This window comes from Poecilia mexicana, unplaced genomic scaffold (assembly GCF_051168715.1).
Source record: "Poecilia mexicana isolate PSO_F unplaced genomic scaffold, ASM5116871v1 scaffold_13, whole genome shotgun sequence".
NCBI classification, from domain to species: domain Eukaryota; kingdom Metazoa; phylum Chordata; class Actinopteri; order Cyprinodontiformes; family Poeciliidae; genus Poecilia; species Poecilia mexicana.
The window spans coordinates 7761425-7783345 of NW_028263382.1; the positions used below are offsets into that span (position 1 = coordinate 7761425).

Below are 21921 nucleotides of genomic sequence, written 5' to 3' on the forward strand. Positions count from 1 at the left end.
TAAGTAAGTTGTCAGCAACATACAGGAATTTGTTTTAAGTTAATATTTCCTTAATATTGATAAAAAGGTTATAATTATAACATGGGAAAAATGTCTTGTTATAAGTGAAATAACCTGCCAGTGGAAGATTGGCATCAATACTAAGAGATTATTTACTTAAAACCAGCTCCTAATATCTTGCTAAAAAAGTTACTTGTAAGTTAGTTTGTCTTATTTCAAGTGTACTGAGAGATTTACAGTAGAAACTAATCAAAAATACTTTGTAGTATTTTGTGTTTTTGCAGTGCTCTGAATATCCTCTATAAGCTGTCAGGCACCTTTATTTTAACTGGTGTTTGTCTCAGACTTTGCTTGATACAAATAATACTTTCAGAAAAAAGTTCTTTTTGTCCTGGTATAATGTTCCACTGCCCCGTTACCTAGCAACCCCAGCCGAGCCCAGGCTGTTACCTAGCAACCCCAGCCGAGCCCAGGCTGTCACCTAGCAACCAAGTTCTAGTTCCACTGGCAGATTATTTCACTTACATCAAATGAAATAACCTGCCAATGGAACTAGTATTTTTTCATCAATATTAAGTAATTCTCGACTTAAAACGTTCACATTTTCTGTGACGTACATGAAAACAAGCTACTATAATTTAATGCAAAGTTACTTTTAAGTTACTGTTGTCTTACTTCAAGTGCACTAAGACATTTGCACTAAAAGCTGTACTTGGTAGTATTTGGTGTTTTTGTGACTGTTTGTACAACAATAAGCTGTTTTCCATTTGTGGAGGTGATGCAGAGTGAAGACGTTTGTGCGGCTGAGTGCGGCCATGACTCACCGTCCATGTCGAGTCTCTGCATGATGATGGCCAGCTCCACCTCACTGGGCATGTACCCCAGAGACCTCATGGCCATTCCCAGCTCCTGCTTGGAAATGAACCCGTTTCCATCACGATCCAGCACCTTAAACGCTTCCCGGATCTCTGCCAAACAAACAACAAATCCACTCACAGTCAGTAAGCAGACCTCATCCTTCCTGCTTCAAGGCTGCAGGGAAAAAAGGTGTTTTTTTAATTTATTTATTTATGGATTTCATATTTTGTCCTCTGCGTTTTGGGATTTCTCTTCTGCTCGTCTGCTCTCCTCTCGCCCTTTGCTCCCTCTCCTTCCTGCCTGACCCAGCTTCCTCGGCGCTCTTATGCAATTGGCCTTGCACCACTGCCTCAAGTTAACAAGATCAATTCCAGCCATTGATTTATTTTCTACACCTGCTTCCACAGCCGCCGTCTCCTCTGGTCAGGCTTTCGCAGTTGGCCCTCGCTGAACTGCTTTTTCTGTTCCACCCATTGAGTCACATTTACAGAACATTTTCTTACCTTCCAGGTAGCTAATCATCCAACGCTACAATGAACAGATGAGAGTTTTTTTTCTCTGGGCATCCAGTCTCTTACAGCCCGAGTTAAACATCTGACCTTCAGGAATTTTCTTTCTCTAAAAGCATTTAGAGAGTAAAATACACATTAATATTAAAAAATTTAACTAATTGTGTTGATAATGTTGGAGTTATTTACTCACCTGCACAGAATCAAACTGTGAAAATATGAAAATAATTGTATCTTTCATGACACACAAAAAATGTAACCTCAGATAAATTAAACACATTTTATGAACTTTAAATGTTTTCAAATTACAACATTTTTTATTGATTCCACAGGTAAATTAAATAAATATTTCAGCTTTTCCTGTGTTAATCAGCCGCTCCCTGCTGATTAACACCCTGTTGCCATGGTTACACATCACAACAACTGATTAAAGCTTAAAAGGTGCAATCAGAAAACAACCCAGAACCAGAGGAAACAGCTGCCCCCCCCCAAAAAAAGAAGCAATTTTTACTCCAGAAATGGTGGAATGAAAGATTCAGAAAAGAAAATCTGGATGAAATATGGATCTGAATATGAATCTGCCATGTGGGCCAATAAACTATCGTCGCACTGGCCCTTGAAGGCATAAAGTCCCATTTTATAACTCAATCAAGTTGTTGCCTTCAGTTGTTATAAAAGTGTTATATCTATCAAACATGGCTTAAAAAAAATCTGTCTTCCAAATTGGATGCCTTGAAATTGGGCCTCTGTCTCTTTAAGAAGCTCCTGCTCTTTTCAGCACTTCGCCTACAGCTCGTCATGACAACAAGCTTCTCATTCTGCCATTTACAACCATTAAAAGAATAACAAGAAGAAGCTCAGCAAAAATGCAGTTCCACCAGTTGTTTGCTAATTATTGCTGCCACTAGTCTAGAGGAGCTGAGTGAGACCAAGCGCTTAGGCACCCTGAATGGTTGCCATGGAGATTAAAGGATTTCTCGAACACGCGTGGAAAAAACCTAATTAACACTCTGGGTATACTTTTGAAGTAGGAATAACATTATAACATGAAATAAAGCTAAAAACTTTACATAACAACCCAAGTTCAACAAATTGATATTACTAATATATAATCATATTTTTGTCTAAAATAAAGTAGATTCTTCTACAAAAATGTCAAAATAAAGCAAAAAATATCCAAAAACAAATGTGAGGAAGATAAATAACTAAACTAAGCTTTAAAATGTTTCCATAAAATTGCAGCACCAGCTCAGTTACGGCTTGGCGATCAGCAGCCTGGATGGCGGCTGATCACAGAGCGGCTGGCTGGAACCGAAGCCGAGTCGGATGGACCTGGCAGGTGGAACCAGGTCTGCAGCATTCCCTCAGGTTACCACATCCTGCTAATCCCTTTCACTTTGGAAAGGTAGTCCAGATTACACCAACAATCCAGCGAGGCAGTTCAGATCAGCCATTCAACAAACTGGAGCCATTCAAGCGCTTAAAATTTAATTACTCCCAGTTAACAGCAAGGAAATTACTCCTACATAAACAGAAATACGATTTACTCAGCATACAGCAAAACTTTTGGTTTAAATATAAATTATTACAACTTATTCCATTAGTTTTCCTCTGTCGTCACATTTTGCTTCCCAGCATGTTTTTAACTTACTAACAAAGCTGAAAACATAATACAAAGTTTCTGTGACTCAAAACTGGTAAATAAAAGATTAAAAGCTTTTTAATAAACAGGAACGAAAGAAGAATTTACTGGTCAAACTGTGTTGATGCTCATATTAGCTTGAAATGATGGGAAAGCAGCTAATCAGCTAATCCAGCAAGGCGCTAACAGCTCAGCTAATTTTGTTTTGGTTTTTTTAGCCTAACTTTGAACATTTTCTGCTCATACCTTACATATGGTTTTTTTTTAGATAACGAGTTACTTTCACATTTTTCACGTGTCGAGTTCATTTCCAGGTTTCTCAAGATAACGAGTTCATTTCGTGATTGCTTTCTCGAGATAAGTTAATTTCTCGTTTTCCACATATATTTTTTCCAGATATTTTTTAGCAACAGAGTTAATTTCGCATTTCCTTGAGATGACAAGTTAATTTCCTGATTGTTTTCTTGAGATAATGAGTAAATTTTCAGTTTTCCACATATTTCTTTTCCTGATGGTTTTCTTGAGATAACTTAATTTCACAGTTTCTTGAGTTCATTTCTCGTTTTCCGCATATAAACATCTTTTTCATAAGATAACGAGTTAACTTCACATTTTCTCAGGATAACGAGTCCATTCCCCGTTTTCCCGCATGTACGTTTTCTAGACGGTTTTCTTGAGTCAGTCTTAGAAAACAAACGTTGCCGTGCATTTAAAGGCACTGAACTGTGTTGAAGTGTTTAGATCCTTTTCCTGAGCCGATTCTCGGAAACATCTCACTGGTACACAGATGAATCAGCTGCTTCACTCGCTGCTCACCGAGTAATAATGCAATCAGTAGAGGAGTCAGCGGACTTCACTGCGCTTTAATAAATGCATATTTCACAAGTGAGCCTGCAGATCAGAGAGGGAGGCTGGTAAGAAAAGGCTGACAGGCATCTGGTGTTTTTTAAATGGGGTGGAATGTCACGTCTCTGCAGAACACTGACTGTGTGCCATGCATGAACACGCTGCTGAACACTGAATAATATCAGACTGCAGACTGGAATAGATGATTACCTCCGTCTTTCTGCAAACCTCACAGGCAGCAGAAACGTTCAAGGCTTTTCTCATCGACTCCACAAGTTTAGATAAAAACCCCAACAGAGATCAAAACGTTTAAAAACAGGAGTTATGGCTGAAATGGCTGCTCACAAATCAATGAAGCTCGAAATGAGAACGTAAAATTTGACTTCAAGGGGGAAATGTTATGCAAAATTCACATTGTTTGTGTTTCCATTTGTTTTCCTACTGCTTCTAAAAACAGCACAAGGTTTTTGTCAATAATGTTTTTCCATAAAGTTATTCTTAAACCGCTGAATGTTGAACTTTTGAATTGACTTTGTAAGTTATTGACGTTGAATCTGAACATAATTTATCTCAATCTGGAGACATAAAATCACTTTAATGTAAAAACAGAATATCTGACAGAAACAGGAATGTTTTTAAATCTAACTTCAGCTGCTTCTGAAGCCGAAGAGTCAAACACTCCGTCTTGAAAACGAATCTATGTTTTCCTGTTTTTGATTAAATGGTGTTTGGTTCCTACGTTTCCTCTGAAACACATTTTACACATTTCATTCTGTCACCGAAAAAATATTGGAAGTCTCCTTTCATCCGTCATCCTGAATGATGCTGGGAAACTTGGCCATGCCTTCATCTCTGACAGGCTGCTGCAACTCTGTCGAGATTTCAGTGAAAATGCCCAAAAAATGCATTTAATGACGAAGAGTGGCAATTATGTGCACCATTTTACTGTCCCTCCATTGGCTCTCTGGTAATATGACATCAGGGTCACTGTACATCGAAACAAAAAGAGCAAATTTCCTCAAAAAACTCAAAAATATTCAGTTTTAGCTCAGAAATTTTCTAGAAAAAAAAAAACATGGAATTTTGAGTTCAAAAAGTTAAAATTTGTGGAAAAAAAACTCAAAAAATTTTAGATTAACATCAGAAATTTTTAGATTCATCTCTTTCTTTTCTAGAAGCACTTGGAAGTTTATTAATGAAAAAAATCGTGGAAATTTATCAGTTTGAAAAGTCAAATATTTGTGTTGAAAAAACCTCAGAATTTTTTTAGATTAATACCAGAAATATTCTACAAAAAACTTGGAAGTTAATAAGTCTGTAAGATCGAAAAGTTTCTAGAATTTATTTTTGCTAAATTAATCTCAGAAATTTTCTAGAAAGATTTGAAAATTTATGACTTTTAAAAGTCAAAAATTTGCTACAAAAAAAATCTCAAAAATTTTAAGATTAATATCAGAAATATTCTGGGAAAACTCTTTAAAGTTGATGAGTTTGTAAAGTTAAACATTTGCAAGAAAAAATTCAAACTTTAAGATTAATCTTATAAATTTTCAACAAAAAACACTGAAATTTATCAGCTTGAAAAGTCAAAATGTTCTCTAAAAAACCTCAGAAATGTTCAGATTAATATCAGAAATTTACTTTGAAAAGTCAGAAATCTGCTAAAAAATATGTCCAAAAATTCAGACATTTTGGGATTAATCTCAGAATATGTCTAGAAAAAAACTTTAAAATTTCTGAGTTTGAAAAGTCAAAATTTGCTAGAAAAAAATTCTGAAATTTTGAGATATCAGAATTTTTCTAGAAAAAATCTTGAAATAAAAAGTGAAAAATGTTCAACCTTTGAACTTTTAAAGAAAACATGACAGCATTAAACAGATAATTTGTATTTCTGTTAAGTAAGTCTCAGATAATCTCATAATTTGCTTCTGTCTGCCTGAGCCAAATAATCACCGGTCTGAAAATAATCCAATCAATCAGCTTATTATCTTCATGCTGCTAAATGAGTTGGAACAGCTTAAATGGAGCGTGAATTATGAATTGTGTCATGAAGTTACAGACAATGTTTTGGTTGCGTTTATAGAGATAATTAGAGGCCGCAGTCTGTGACAAGCTGCGTAAACGTGGCATCACTTTTACCTTTCAGACAGCTGGTCACGATGCTCTGTAACCACCACCACCACCATCATCATCATCATCATTCTGCAGAAACACAACATTTCTCCGCATGCAAACACATAAAAGCTAACCACCAGCCACATACAGAGCATGCAGATAATTTCCCCCTGCGCTGAAATGAGTGTTTCATGCATAAATCTAGCAGTGACTCAGGCTTTTGTTGAGCACTTTCCTCTGTCTGGAACAAAACAACACGGGCTCCGTTTGTATATCCTAATAACTCAGTCTGCTTCATGAACAAATGCTATCCATCAAGACTCGCAGCAACTCAAACGTTCAGCGACTCTCCAGCTGAAATCTGACATTTGGTACAGAAATGTTTCCACATGTCTGGTAGAAAAATCAGAAAGTCTGAGATTAAATTTCCTGTTTAAAGTTTCCTCCCTTATTCTGCCAAATAAAACACATTATGGGATATAAAGGCCTGACATCATGTTTCTTTGGAGACTGCTGGGATCTCCTCGCATTAACACGACGTTTGACCTTTCTGAGGCAACATCTAGGTCACCGTCTTGTAAACACACCTGGTAGAAAAACGGATCTGTCCGGACAGGTTTGACTGGACTCCCAGCAGGAGTCCAGTAAAGACGACGCGCCTCGCTGCTGTCAGACGTGCATAAGATAAACCAGGCCTCATCATTTTCTACCAAGCAGCAGCTGCAGCAACAGCTGCAGCAGGAGCTGCAGCAGCAGCCGCAGCCACAGTAGCAGCAGCAACCGCAGCAGCAGCTGCAGCAACAGCCGCAGCAGCAGCCGCAGTAGCAGCAGCTGCAGCAGGAGCCGCAGTAGAAGCAGCTGCAGCCGCAGAAGCAGCAGGTGCAGCAGCTGCAGCCGCAGCAGCAGCTGCAGCAACAGCCGCAGCAGCAGCCGCAGCAGCAGCCGCAGTAGCACCTGCTGCAGCCGCAGAAGCAGCAGGTGCAGCAGCTGCAGCAACAGCCGCAGCAGCTGCAGCAACAGCCGCAGCAGCTGCAGCAACAGCTGCAGCAGCAGCCGCAGCTGCTGCAGCTGCAGAAGCAGCAGGTGCAGCAGCCACAGCCACAGTAGCAGCAGCAGCCGCAGTAGCAGCAGCTGCAGCCGCAGCAACAGCTGCAGCAGCAGCTGCAGCAGGTGCAGCAGCAGAAGCAGCAGGTGCAGCAGCCGCAGCCGCAGCCACAGTAGCAGCAGCAGCCGCAGCAGCAGCTGCAGCAAAAGCGTCCGGCCGGTGGTGGCCGTCGATCCGGTAAGAAGCTCTTCTGCTCAGAGGTGTTGATGAAACGTCCAGCTGAGATGGAAAGTTTTACATCTTTCTTAGACTTTTATGACTGTGTGTCTTTCTTTTCATGCCTAATTCACACAGCGAGATTTTAAAATTTGACCCTAAAAATTTAAAAAGTAAACTTTCTAGAATATCCAGCTGTGTTTCCACTGAGTATAAAATTGTGGAATTTGACCTTTTAAAGTAAATTTGCTTAGAAAAAAAACACTAAGATGACGTTTTTGGCCGTATCAAAATTGGTTTATTTTGCAAAACTGCAATAGAGACACACACTCTTTTTGCTTCGCATTAGTCACATGATCAACAAATGGATGTTGCCACTGATGCAAACCATGAAGAAGAAAGGATGATGGAGGATGATGTTTTTAATGACTCATGAACAAACTTATTCAGATGTGATTTTAACTACAATTCTTATTTAATGGAAAGACTGCAATTGCAACATTTTTTTTATGTTTTTGCACTAGCAGAATATTTTTTAAGCATATTTGTAATGGATACGCAGCTTCTGAACGTTTATTTAGATTTTTTCCTTCAATGTCTCTTTAGGGTCTCCATACCTGAGAAACTTTGAACATGACAATAAAATAAAAAATATTAGTTACACTGCAAAAGCACAAAATCTTACCAAGTAATTTTAGTCTAGTTTCTAGTACAAACATCTTAATATAGTTGAAATAAGTCAAAACTAACTAATAAGTAACTTTTTAACAAGAAACGGAGCCTTATTTTAAGTGAATGATTTTTTAGTATTGATGAAAAAGTTTTAGTTTCATTGGCAGCAAAAAAATCAGCTTATAGTCTGGGAAGATGTCTTGTTATATGTTAAATAATCTGCCACTTTTTCATCAGTATTAAGAAATGATTTACTTAAAACAAGCCCTGAAGGCACGAACGCCCCGCTTTCTGATTGGCTAAACATCACCTACAAAAACACACATTTACTTATTTAGATCTGGATCATATTAAATTTATTCCTCTGATTTTTTTTCTTTAATAGATTTAGTCAGTGAATTTTTCCACTTTTTTGACACGATAAGTATTCCGTAGAAACAAACCCCTGCTGTAGCAATAGCAATCAATCCATGCACAGCTTACAAAACAACAAAAGAAATCTTGAAATGAATCTGCCAGAAGTGAGGCGCCTCAGTCTGAGGATCCAAATGATTCAAGGACATAAAGATTTGTTTGTTCTCCACACGAAACCTTGAAATGTGATTCTCTCAAATTGGAAAACCAAGAGACATAAAAAGACACAAAAATTGATCCCAACATTGATCCAGACTGACACGGTTGTCCTGGCACTTAAAACACAAAATCATTAAGAGTAAAACCCAGTGTGATGCTTCTTTCATTTGAGAAACAAATACATTCCTGCCTGTCTGCTGCCGCAAACGCAGAAAACTGAAGTCAATTCAAAGTTTTTGCGCATAATGAAGCCGATTCTGATTAAATAAATCCACCAGTTGCTTTTCCGCCACAGTTTGAGATCAACTAACATATATTTTTATAACCGTAAGTCTGTGAAAATGACTTTACGTTTGGAAAAATTTGAATAAAATAATTTAAATGAAGTTAATATCCCTTCACGCCATCCTGAGGTCAAACATACAGCTGATATTTGATCTGCATAAAACATGAAGACAAAAGCTTCCCTTGATGTTTGCCTACTTTTATAAATGTCATGTTTAATGCAGCAGCCTCGCTGAAAAGAGCTGCATCCACGACTCGACTACAATACCAAACAGGAGAGATTTTCTTCTGCTGCAAATGAAACAAACAAGAAAACAAATCAGAAGGTTGAACGTCTGTCAGCAGAGTTGTGCCCACACTGGCCTTTCTCAAAGGTTCTGGGCAGAAAGAAAATGTCAGATATGAGTAACAGAGCCTGGCAGGAGAAATAATACAGTTAAAACTCAAACCTCAAACTTTAATGTATTTTATTTTTACAGAAAATAAAAATGAGTTTGAATATAGTTTTAGATACAAACTAGATTTCTGACTGTTGTTTGCAGAGCTGCTGAAGTTCAGTCGGATTAGACTGAGGGCCTCTGTAGATGTAGACTATCTATTTATTTAAGGTCTGTACTTTGACTAGGCCTTTGTAACACATGTATTTACTTTGCTCTAACACATCTAAAGGAAATGCATGAATTAACTCTCCAGCTTGGAGTCCTGCTGATGAGCTATTGTTTAATGTAGATTTAGACCCTGATTTATTCTTTTGTATCTCTGGGTGTCGATCCAGAGTTTTAGTTTTAGTTTCCTCCAGTCTTAGCTCTGCTGACTCCAGCAGGTTTACTTCCAGGTGTTTTCACACCTCAGTCGGGCAGATTCGGTTCGATCCGAGATCAAAGTTGCAACATTTGCTCCATTTTTAGCGACTGCGGTTCTCTTTCACGCTGCAGTCAAACCAACCAAACCATTTGAAAAACCTGTTCCCCCTGCTCCCCTCTGGGGGCGCTACTCCAGGAAACAACATGAAAACCGCTGAAGAAGTCGCCGAGCGCAACTTCCTGATTCACAAAATGTAAACACAAACGGAGTGGCATCAGATTTTAGGATTTCTCTTTTGTCTTTGATTAAAGACAACAAATCATTTCTCCCACTAGCGCTAAGCTAATGCATTTGTTCTTTTTGTATTTACCCAGAATGCCCTGCGCTGTAGTCTACTTCCTGTTTTTGGAGCGGTCTCCAGTCTGCTTGGCATTCACATATACATTCTAACCGAACCGAACCAGAGTTCACATCAACTGAACTGAGACCGAGGTTTTTATCAGATTGTTTTGGTCTGCATCGGAGTTTGATTTCGCATTCACACCTCCCCAAACGAACCGGACTTTCTAGGTAAACGAACTAAAGCTCAACTAAACCAAACTAAACACAAGTGAATGCTGTCTTACACGCTTTCTGTTTCTGCATGATCTTTATGATTCTGTTTGTTTTCTAAACTTTTCTTTAAAAACCCAGAGTCATGATAAGATTACGTTAAAACGTTTATATTTACTAATTAGGTGACTTCTGAAGGAAATTGGTCATAACTGAAAGTGTGACAGTGAACAGAGCAGACTAATAAAACCTTTAGACATACACTGCTTTCTCAAAACCAAATGACGTTTGTGGTTGCAAAATGTTTAAAAGTTCAAAGTGTAGTTGTGCAAAGGTTTGAAAACATCCTAAAGGTTTCTTAAATACGGTAAAAACTGGAGCAGTTTCCAGTTAAACTGTAACAACAGATCCAGAAGACAAAGGCTACCGGATCTTCTCCTGCTTTGTCTTTTCCTTCGTGGTTTACTCCGTGACTGAGAACCAAAACTTTTAAGGATTCTGAAGGCTTAGCATTGACGACGTTACAATTTTAGACAGAAAATGGTTAGAAATACGCTTCATTACGTCGTGTGAGAAAATGGGACGCAGATACAGAGCGCTAATGAAGAAACAGTACATTAGTTTCAACTTTCCCAGGGAAAACGTTACATTTCGATCAGAAAGAAAAAACCTTGTGGAAGCACATTTACGTCTTCATCTTGCAGCACTAACGTAGTCAGGTTACAGGCTGGTTATTCTTCCAGGATTTATACTTAAAGTTATCCTTTCCGCCTCTCTTGCTGCTCTATAATTGGTTGTTATAAATAAAAGCTGACACTGATGCAACCTGCCTCTGAATGACTGACATGGATGTCAACTTTTAAAGCCATTATCCAGACGGTAAGGAGACCGCAGGCTCTCCCCGAAGGCAGCAGCAGCTTCTGCTCTCAGATGGGAAATTAACCAGATGAATGATTTTACACTTTCAGCCAAAAGGCAGCCAGCGCGAGGCTTTTAATGACCTGCACAAACACTGTAAATCGCCTCTTTAAGTATTGCAAAGCAGTAAGTGGTAAACATACAGATTGTTTGAACTGAAACAGGAAATCAGAGGGAAAAAAATGTAAATAACTCCAAACACAGCTGGACGGCAAACAGCTGCTCAACATTTTAATCTCCAGATTTATCAAAGTTTGACATAAATTCCCATCTGCAACCCGACTTTTCATTAATTCCTGTTGTTACTTTACCGAAAAAGCTGTTACTGAGTAAATTAACTGTTGCATTTACATAAATATAGTACGGAAGACAGTAAGGGCCAAAATAAAGACTTCTGTCAATTTATGTCAAAATCCAAATAAACAACCAAACATTCGTAGGAGTTTATCAGTGATGATGTTAGGATATGAAAATAATCACTTAACATGCACTTTATACATTTTGTCCAAAATTTACTTGGTAGATTTGAGTTTAAAAATTAAATTTGTTTAAATAATTCTGATTCTGAGAAAAAAGGAAAAAAAGATGTTAAAATCAGAATTTTGAGAAAAAAGTCAGAATTCTGAAATCAAAGTAAGAATGTAATAAATGTTTTTTAAAAATCCCATTAAAAAAATTTAACATGTATACGGTGTAGTAGCTGTAAAAAATAATTATGTGCTATGGTTATATTTTATTTTTTTCTAATATTTTAGCACTTTAGATGCAATGTAAAAAAAATTCTGATTTACAGTGAAATATTGGCAGCTGTGGTTACCAAACTTTTACATATAAATACCGTATTTATATGGTAAAATTTTAGATGCCGGTATTTTAGTGGGTTTTTTAGTGTTGGAGTAACTGTCATCAAATGAATTATTTCCCCTTGCAGATTAATAAAGTCTTTCTGATTCTGATTTAAACATTTCTGATGTTTTAAAATGGTAAATTTTGAGTTTAAAGTCAGTTTGTTTACTGGCGTTTAGCAAAAATATAGAAAATAAGTTTCCCAGCTAACGGTCAGATTGAAGAACATTTCTTTTTTTTAAGTTGAATAAAGCTGCAGAGAGGAACCCGCCTCTCAGTCTTTTGGTTAACATGTTTGTTCAGTATTTATTTAAACTGCAGGACTTTTCTAATGCAGTTTGGACGTCTGGGTGGATCATTATTCAGCTTTTTGACATTCCAAGTTGGTGGGAGTGTGTAAGATGAGTCACATGTTTCATCTGCTCGACCTGCCTCTGACTGTCAGACATGTTTTCAAATTCCCAACTTCTACTTCCTTTCATCTCTCTGGCTTTGAAGCCTGGATTTTATCTTCCTGCTGCCCATCGAACATTTGGGTTCAGGTGAGAAGTAGAGTTTCCTGCGCAACCAGCAATATCTGCGTTTCCATTTATCATGTCAACAAACTTATTCACGTGTGATTTTAATTGTTTTTCTTACTTAATGGGAACAGCACAACCGTGAAATTATGTTTTTTCAGAGTTTTGCGCGTTTTGTGATGGAAACTCGACTAAGAATGCAGCAAGTGGTTTCTGGATGGTAAGTCAACAACAACAGCAGCCATTGTACAGCGCATACAGCGGTAAAACCAGCTGAACAAACGTGCTGGAGCTCAACTTGGGTTGCTAGGTAACGAACTGGGCTTGGCTTGGGTTGCTAGGTAACGGCGCAGTGCCTGAAGTTACATTGCAGAGGTTTTTGAAACGGCTCATTTTCCAGACACCAAAATACAAACTGACTGCCAAAAAAATAGCTGGATAAAAATACTGCAATATGACAAGTTAACAAGCTTCTTCCATCAATAAATAAATAAATAATAAAAGCCTTTATCTAAAAACATATGTTACATGTTTTAAATATATACTTTATTGATCCCAAAGGGAAGCTAAGTAATATGAAATAATTATAATTAAATGATAGCATATTAAATAATATTTAAACAATTAAAAGCCATACATCACAACAGTTCACCATGGTACACAAAAGAACATGGGTGAATGGGTTAGAGTTACTAAACATGTTAAAAATTTAACTTGTCATTCAAGAAATAATGTTATTTTGTTTTATAACAAGTAAATATCAACTAAGAAACAAATAAGTTGCCGGATAATTAATGGACAGGAAGCAACGGCTTTAAAATTATAAAATTATCAGATATCTAAAAAATTAAACAAATCTGTACATGCAATGTGGTAATTTTTTTTAGATGGATCTAGTTTCTTCTAGGATTAATCAGTCTGATATACGTGGCGCGTTGGACAACAGCTGAAATGCTGATATCTGCAGCTTGAATTAAATTAGTTTTGTTTCACAGGAACTTTGGTAGGAATGTTTCCAACATGCACACAGTGGATGTGTGCAGTCAGGTAATGAAACCCAGGACTGTCCAGCAAACAGGAAGTGGCTGAGAGAGCCCCACCGCTGCACTTGGTGTTGGATGGACGCTGGAAATCATCTGAGTTTATAGAAACGTGTTGATGGGCCCCTCGCCTCACCGTCAGCCCGCATCGATTTCTGGTCCTCGAGTTTCTGTCTCAGGAAACTCAGTCGTTTGACGGTCACCTCGAGTATTAGGTTCATTTTTTATCGTGTTGGAAAAGATTTTGTTGTTCTGTTTTCTTCAGTTTGTTTCACAGACTTTAAAACATTGTGAATCAGTGGAGGATAACAGTACTATAGACGTGAAGTTTGTTTAAATGTGTTTATTTATTCCTTTAATTCATTTTTAGTCTAGTTGTTTCTCCAGACATTTGTTGGTGTTTTAAGTGACGCTGCTCTTGGCAGTTGGTGGTTACCATGGCAACCGGTAACCGATGGCTCCGCCCCCTTTTGTTGCTGTTGCTGCTCTGTAACTGTTGAACCTGTTAGGATCAGCTGTGGGTGTTTTTCCACAGTTATTATATTGTAACATATTTTTTGGACAAATTTAATCATATACAGCGCTTCATGAGCAATTTTGCCGTGTTCTGTATATGTTTTTAACTGTTAACATTAAAGTTTCATAAGTTTTTTTATTGAAAGAAACTGGTTTGGAAAAATGTTGATTTTGTTGTTTTTTGGTACTTATATGAATTATTGTCGTTTTGGTCCTTAAAGTACCAAAATTTCCACTTAACTTTATGGCTTGGTCCATCTGATGATGTAAATTTGATAAATTAAATGATTGATAATCAGTTACTCAGAACTTGAGTAGACTTTTTACCAAATATTTTTTAAATCTTACTTGAGTACAACTTTTGGATACTCTCCCCACAACTAAACCTATTTCAGCAAAGTACTGAAGTACAGAAACAAAGTACTGCTGGATGCTTCATGCATAAACAAACAGAACACATCTGTTAACTTCAGTCCTTTCCATTATATTAGAACGAAGTTGAGTAATTGTTGGAGGCACTAAAGACTCTGTTCCCCTTTCAGCCGTTTCAAAAACAAACTAATAACCTCTCAGCTCCAGGTGTTTCATGACGCCAGCATGGAGCGCCGTAAATCCTTTTGCAGTAATTATTCTGTTGACAGGCAGCAGTTAGCCAGTCGGAGTGTTTTCAAATGGAACCCGTATGAATCGTCTTCGCTCCCGACAATTTCCTACCTGCCAAACAACACAGGCCCGTTGAAACGAGGAATTCATACTTCGCAGGTTCCTTCATGCATATTAAAGCTCGACCCTGACAGAGTATCTGGCCATTACCGCGCGCCGCGCTGCCAATTTTCCAGGCGGCAGCTTAATGCCGCATCAGTGGATTAATATTTTTGGAACGAGGGGGGAAGTCTAGTTTGCTGGTGAGGCTGCCGCTGCTGACTCCAGCAGACGGTTATTGATCAGGTTTATGTTGTACAGAGCCGGGTGATTACTCTCAGACAGGCAGAAAACAAAAGGTTCATAAACGGAGAGCGAAAGAGCGAGAGGAGGCAAAGCAGAAATTATACAGGAAGACGGATCGTTCTGTGCTGCTGAGAGTTAAAAACAGACCGGGGTGAGTTTGTGCTGCACCGATTTAAAGTTTAAAACAAACCAAAGTTTTGTTTTTCTGTTTTTGACCTTTAAAAAACAGAATCTGGGTCGGTAACAACTTTTCTGCTTTTTACACTCACTGCAAAAACACAAAATCTTACCAGTTATTTTTTATCTAGTTTCTACTGCAAATATCTGCGTTTACTTGAAATAAAAACAAAGTCACTTTCAGCTTCTATGCAAGAGAAATCTGGAATAAACTTCCAGAAAACTGTAAAACAGCCGAAACACTGAGTTCCTTTAAATCAAAGTTAAAACCCACCAGTTTAAAGCTGTTTTGATTAATAGTTACTGGAACACAGAGCAACATATTTGATGTGTGTTGGTTATTTTTGATGATGACACTCGTCAAAATGTAATGTTTGGGTCCTAAACTGACTTTATGTTGTTTTTATGACTTTTTATTTTTGTTTTGTTACGTAAAGCACTTTGAACTGCTTTGTTATACAAATAAACTTGACTGATTGATTGACTAAAAGTGACCAAAGATAAATAACATTTTAAAGTGAACACTGCAAAAACACAAAATACTACAAATTATTTTGATCTAGCTTCTAGTGCAAATATCTTTGTTTACCTGAAATAAGACCAAACTAACTTAGGAGTAACTTTTCATGAGCTTGTTTTAAGTCAATAATTCCTTCATATTGATATGAAAGTATTAGATCGTTTGGGAGAACATTTATATTAAGACATTTTAAATTTAAAACAAGCTGCTATATCTTGCTGATAAGTTACTTGTAAGATATATTTGTCTTATTTCCAGAACGTAAAGATGTTTGCACTGGAAACTAGATAAAAATACTTTTCTGTTTTTGCAGTGCTGTAGGTTTAGTACTTTGGAAAACAGAAAGTTTCTTTAATAGAGTAATAACTTGTATCCACTGGGGCTTACATCTTCTTGCTAAATAAGTTTGTCCATGTTTATTTCCAAAGGGTTTTCCATTTTAACTCAACATTTCTGCTGCTTTTCCATTTCAGGCAGCGGTTTGCTGGCCGTAAGCTGGCATGAAGTGTAACAAAGAACAGAGCAAAGGTTTGTTTACTGTGATTAGTATGCAGCAGTGTGTTTCAGGTCCAGCCATTTTCCTCAAAGTGTTTTTTGTTTTTCACAGACAGGACGTGCTCGAGTTGCCTTGTGACAGTAAATTGGTTCCAAATTGGTAAAACAGTGACTAAAGCTCGCTTCGTCAGCTTCTGAGAGCAAAATCAGATCGCCTTATTTCTCCCCTCAAAAACACAAATATTCACACAATAAATGCAAAGGCACCAAACAATGTGATCGCCTTGAGGCGAAGTGTTAAAGGCTGATGTGTGAGAAGCCTTACCATCGAGCTCCTCCACAGAGATGCTGGCCAGAACGTCGCTGTCGCTGTCGGACAGCGAGCGGCTCAGGTAGTTCCCCTTGTAGAGCAGACCTGCCGTCACATGGTGGAACGGCATCTTCTCTCTGACAGGCGACACAAACACGCAGTCAGACGGCTGCACACCCAGCTCCTCTGTTAATCACTTACACAGCATTCATGTTTTCAGGTTTCATAGCTACTCAGAAATCTTAAAAGTGCGGCCTTCTACTGGTTTTCTTCCAGAGTTGGGCTTTATGTTCTGCATTTAGGCCAGAAGGTATCGTGACCAGAGCAACTTCTTCCTTCCAGGTTTGTCGTTCCTCTAACAGGCTCATTTCTCTTGGCTTTCTTCTCTCCACTGATCCAAAAGAGGTTAGTGCTACTTAGTGATGTCACCAGGTGAGTCTGAGCCCAACAAGAACAGATAACTGCGCTCAAGTACAAGTAGCACTATTCAACATATTTTCACTCAAGGAAAAGTAAAAAGAAGACGTCCAAGAAATCACCCAACTAAGAGTAAAAAAGTATTTGGTAAAAAGTTTACTCAAGTACTGAGTCAAAACATCAATCATTTAATATTTAAAAATGACATCATCAGACAGACAAAATATAAATTAAGTGGACATTTTGGGATTTTTATAAGGACAAAATGACAATAATTCAAACAAAAAACTTTTTTGCATAAGTGTCAAAACTGTCACACCGTCAGAATGTTAGGAGACAGATAATCTGCAAAACTCCTGGTGGTCCTTCATCTATCTGCAGAAATATACCACTCCTGGTCAGAAACAAGCAAACAGAGCCAGAGGGAGGGTCTGAGCGCTGTCAATCATGCTTGAGTATGCGCTGTTCACATCCTTTCTCTTTATGCTGCGTTCACACCGGAAGCCTTTCGCGCATCAAAACTCTACCAGTTGGACACGTTTGAACTGTGAGGTCAGACGCTTGACATTCTGCTTTATACACATCAAAATTCTTCTGGAAGCGTTGCCGGTCTCTTTCTACAATGGCGGATAAAATTGAGAGAGCGTCTTGGTTTTATTTACTGACAGGAAGAGAATGTCTCCACAGGACATGTGTGTGAATTCTGCATCTCCTGGCAGGTGTGGAGAATTTATCCTTCTCCATGCTGAGTTCTTGATGTATGAGGTTGAAGAAGAGTTGGTGAGTTGAATTCATGAATCCATTTATTAATAACAAAATATAGCTGGTCCTTTTCTCATGCTACCTTTAGGAGCTAGCAGGACAAAATGGCAACAAGCAACACTTGGTAACTTCCTTTGTTAGCCTCTGTCTAACGAGGGCGTTGCCTAGTGTGTCATATCCTGTAATCCTAGCTCTCATTTGCATTTCCTAACATGTCATTTCCTTTAGCTTTAGCTTAGCAGCTAGCTAAAAGAGATAGAAGGAAAACACAGATGATTTACTCTCAACACAGGACACCAACTACCGGTCACTATGTCACATAGTAGAGTCTCTCTGATTGGTTTGCGCTCCCAGCAGCAAAAGTTCAGATTTTCCAACTCCAGCGTTGGACGCCTGACACTCATCGAAATGCTTCCATCGCACGGCCATGACGCGCCGTCGACATGCCTCCACAGAGACTATGAATGTAAACCAGATCCTCCTGACGCTTTAAACGCACCATAAGTCGTTTCTGCGCTTTTAGCACATTTGGCAGCAACTTTAGAGGTTGTTGGACTTGGATACCACCATACCCTCATGTGAAACCACTGTTTAATCACTGGTATGCTGCACCGTGTACACAATTATTTTTCAAGCAAAGTTGCACATATTACGCCACAGTAAGGACAAAGGTGAAGCTAAAGTAAATTAGCATTTAAAGGGCACTAGGAGAGCCACAAATGAAGCAGAACCTTCTCGCTAAACGAGAAGCCTCTGGTGAGGGAGACTCAGGCAAAAGCTTAGTGTGTGAGTGTGTGAGCGCCAGAGAGTGCATGCATGCTCTGTATGTGCAAATGAGTCTGAACTGGCAATTAATTATTCAATAAATTGAAGCTGAAGGACACAGAGGGGAAAAGTAAGAGCAAGGAGGGCAGAAAGATTGGTGAGATTCTGTTTTTCTTCTGGCCGGATTCAGGAGACAAACGATCAAATCCTGCTGAGCGTTTAGAAGCGAGGAGATGAGCATCTTTCTGCAAGCAGCTAATGATCAGATGGACATTTTTAAAGATGCAGTATCATGTAAAACTGACTTTTACAGGTATGTTATAATCAAAAACATACCTCTCAAACATGCCTAAGAAAATCTCCATGGCAACCATTCAGCTGTGCAAAATGCCTGGATGGACATAGCTCCGCCTTCAAAATGCAGCTCCTCCTCAGTTTCCAAGTTTCTGTCTCCTTCAGACTAGCCAGCAGCAATTAGCAAACATCTGGCAGCTCATTAAAGGAGCTACTTCTCAGTTAAACGCTGGTAAGTCATCACCATGTTGTGATGACTTCCTGAAGGCGGAGAGTCAGAAGAGCAGGAGCTTCTTAAAGCGACAGACGCCCAGTTTCAAGGCGTTAAATTACGAAGTAAAATTTCTTTGATATATATACAGCATAGTTCCTTTATTTTGCTATAAAATGATAGTACCTGCCATGAAAATACACAATACTGTTCCTTTAAGACTTCCCTGGAAGGAGATTCAACAGTTTTCTCCAGCTACTCCTGCTTCCTGTGCAGCCCAGATGCATTCTTGCTAGCTTAGCGACCCATCACTAGCGGTCTGTGTGCATGAGTGTGTGCGTTGGCAGGTTGTTCCCCCCTTTCGCTTTGTGACTGCAGCAGATTAGTGGCAGCCCTGCGTGACCCTGAACAGCATTAAAGAGGAACTTCAGCGTTTAAAAAGCCTTGAGCTGTTTACCAGCGACGGATCCCTCTGGCCTGCCTAGAATCACTGCTTCTCATTTGCATTAAGCGGGAGGGAAATAAAAAAGTTTGCTGGTAAACTGTAGTAAAAGATTAAACCAACAAGGCTGGATGTGAATCCGTCAGCAGTACGGCCATTTAAATAATAAATGAAGAGCTGCTTCTGATGGCTCTTCCAACACGTTTGGCAGCAGCAGTCTGCTGAGGGTATTATGACTTTCTGCCCAGGGCGGCAGAGCCAGGGGATTACCACAAGACTGAAAACATTCAGTCTAATCAGGTTTTCTGGAAGGTCCGGTCCGTCTGTGGCTTTCTCAGCATATTCACTGCAGATACTCCAGCAGGAGTTGCTGAAGTTGAAGTTTATGACTCAGAGCTTTTAGCTATTTTTCTGTTTTATGTGTTTTCAACACTTTTAACCGTCTGTAATTCAAAGTACTGGAGCTTCAGGCTGCTCAAACATTTTTAAAATAATCAAAAACAGCATAATAAATGCCAGATTAGACATGAAAAGTTTTTGTTTCTTGCTGGATAAAACTACTCAACTTAGTGGTTGGAGTTATAATGTTTATAACTCTAATACAGCTGCAAATTATTTTATTTTAAATGTAAATTATTGCTGTGTTCAAACTGAAGCAAGCACACATTCAGAGATATCAGGGAAAAAAGGACATTTTGTTTTTATATTAGTCCAACAATCGTCTTTCTGTTTCTTTACAGGGCTTTTCCCAGACTGTCTTTTTCATTTTTCCATCTCGTCAGTTTAATGAGCAAATCCAAATGTCTGCACCTATTTCACGCAGATTTATTTTGTGCATAATGTGAAGCTTTTTCATTTCCTAATTCATCAATAATTCGCTCGTATCCCAGCTCACGTCTCTCTTTAGAGACGTGGTTCAACCCTGGATCTGTGCAGCGTGCAGAAGAATTGGTCTTAACGTGAACCAAACTGAGCCGATGAGGAAGAAGTTTATAAAAATCAGACGCAGTATTTTTACTGTTACTTTCACTTGACTAATTTTATTATGATGTATTTCTGCTCTTACTGGAGTAAATCTTCTGGATTTTCTACCCACTGAATGAAAAACTAACATGTTTTAACCAGAAATTCACCAGACACAGACACACACCTGCAGTTTCTGTTAAAGTTTCTGAAGTTTCACATTGAACAAAACTGATTTGGAAGCATTTTATTTTAGTTACTTATATGAATTATTGTCGTTTTGATCCTTAAAATATCAAAATTTCCACTTAACTTTATATGTTGGTCCATCTAATGATGTAATTTTTAAAATAAATGATAGTTTGATCAGTTATACTTGAGTAGACTTTTTACCAAATACCTTTTACTTTTACTTGAGTAAAATCGAGTTGTCGTTCATTAATTTTATTAAGAACTTATTGTCAGAGGGACTGTTTGAGTTTTGATTTTACGGGACCTGCAGTGTGCCAGGCTGTATAGATGTGTACATTTACATGTAACCAGTTTGTAATCTGCTTGAACACCCCTGTTTTTGAGAAGCTGTTTCTTGTTTTGTTTTTGTGTTGTTTTTGTTTGTTTTTTCTCTCCCATGTCTGTCCTTTTTTCTCTTTTTATGTTTACATTTCTCTGATTTGAGAAAGAATAATTACAGTCATGTAATAAACACAAAGAAAACGTGTTCAGATAATTACATGATTTGTATTTTCAAAATTTCAATAAAAATATTTTGGAAAAAAAATCGAGTTGTACTAGTGCTACTTTTTCCTGAGTACAGGTTTTGAGTTCTCTGTCCACCTCTGAAAACGTTTCAAATGGACGACCAGTTCCATATGTCTGAAAATTACAGCGAATTCTTTCACTTTTTTAATTCAAAACGTATCATTTTCCCATTTTTGGATTGAATTATGGGGGAAATTCTTCATAGTTAGTCCAATTTGTGAGTGAAACCCTTGACATTCTCCCAGTCGAGCATTGGTCTACAACAGAGGCGCCAACTGCTCTGCGCCTGGAAGTAAACAAAAAGAGAAATAATCATCTTCTTTTAATCCTTGGCTGGAAGATTTACCAGCTGTTTGAGTCACTAATGCATTCATCACATCATATTTATTCACACATGCCAGCTTGCTTACAGGTTGGTGCTGACTCAGCAGGTACACGATTACTCCATCTCCAGCTTTTACTCCAGCTTTGAAAAAAATAAAAGATAAATAAATAACTCCACTGTGTAGATGTTGCTCATCCTCACACATCAGCTCTTCATATCCAGATTCATTTTATATCATTGTAGGACACTAAAAAAAATGATTTTTTCCCCCCAGATTACGAGCAAAATATGCCACCAGTTGTTTAAATAAAACAATATTTACAACTCAGAGTCATGTTGCTCTTATCCTGCTAATAAAACATCCTTAGATCTGAAAATGTTACATATTTAGAGAAAAAAAAGATTCAGCAATTCAATAATTTTTTTTAAGGTTCGGTTGCGCTGCTCTTGGTGGTTACCATAGCAACCGGTAACCGACGGCTCCGCCCCCTTTTTTCCGTTCGCCGTTCTGTAACTGTGGTACGTACTGGGATCAGCTCTGTTTTCTTTACAAGTGTTACATTTTAACATAGTTTAGA

At 38.2% G+C, this 21921-nt stretch overlaps 1 protein-coding gene across 1 annotated transcript in view; it reads right to left on the reverse strand.

Moving 5' to 3' along the window:
- Positions 1-21921, reverse strand: part of LOC106922607 (calcium-binding protein 8) — a 31493-nt gene that overhangs the window by 3493 nt on the left and 6079 nt on the right. The window contains exons 2-3 of the mRNA XM_088012105.1: positions 16421-16542; positions 825-968 (exon numbers count right to left, since the gene is read on the reverse strand). Of these exons, the coding sequence (XP_087868231.1) occupies positions 825-968; positions 16421-16542 (266 nt within the window). The remainder of the gene's footprint in view (positions 1-824; positions 969-16420; positions 16543-21921) is intronic.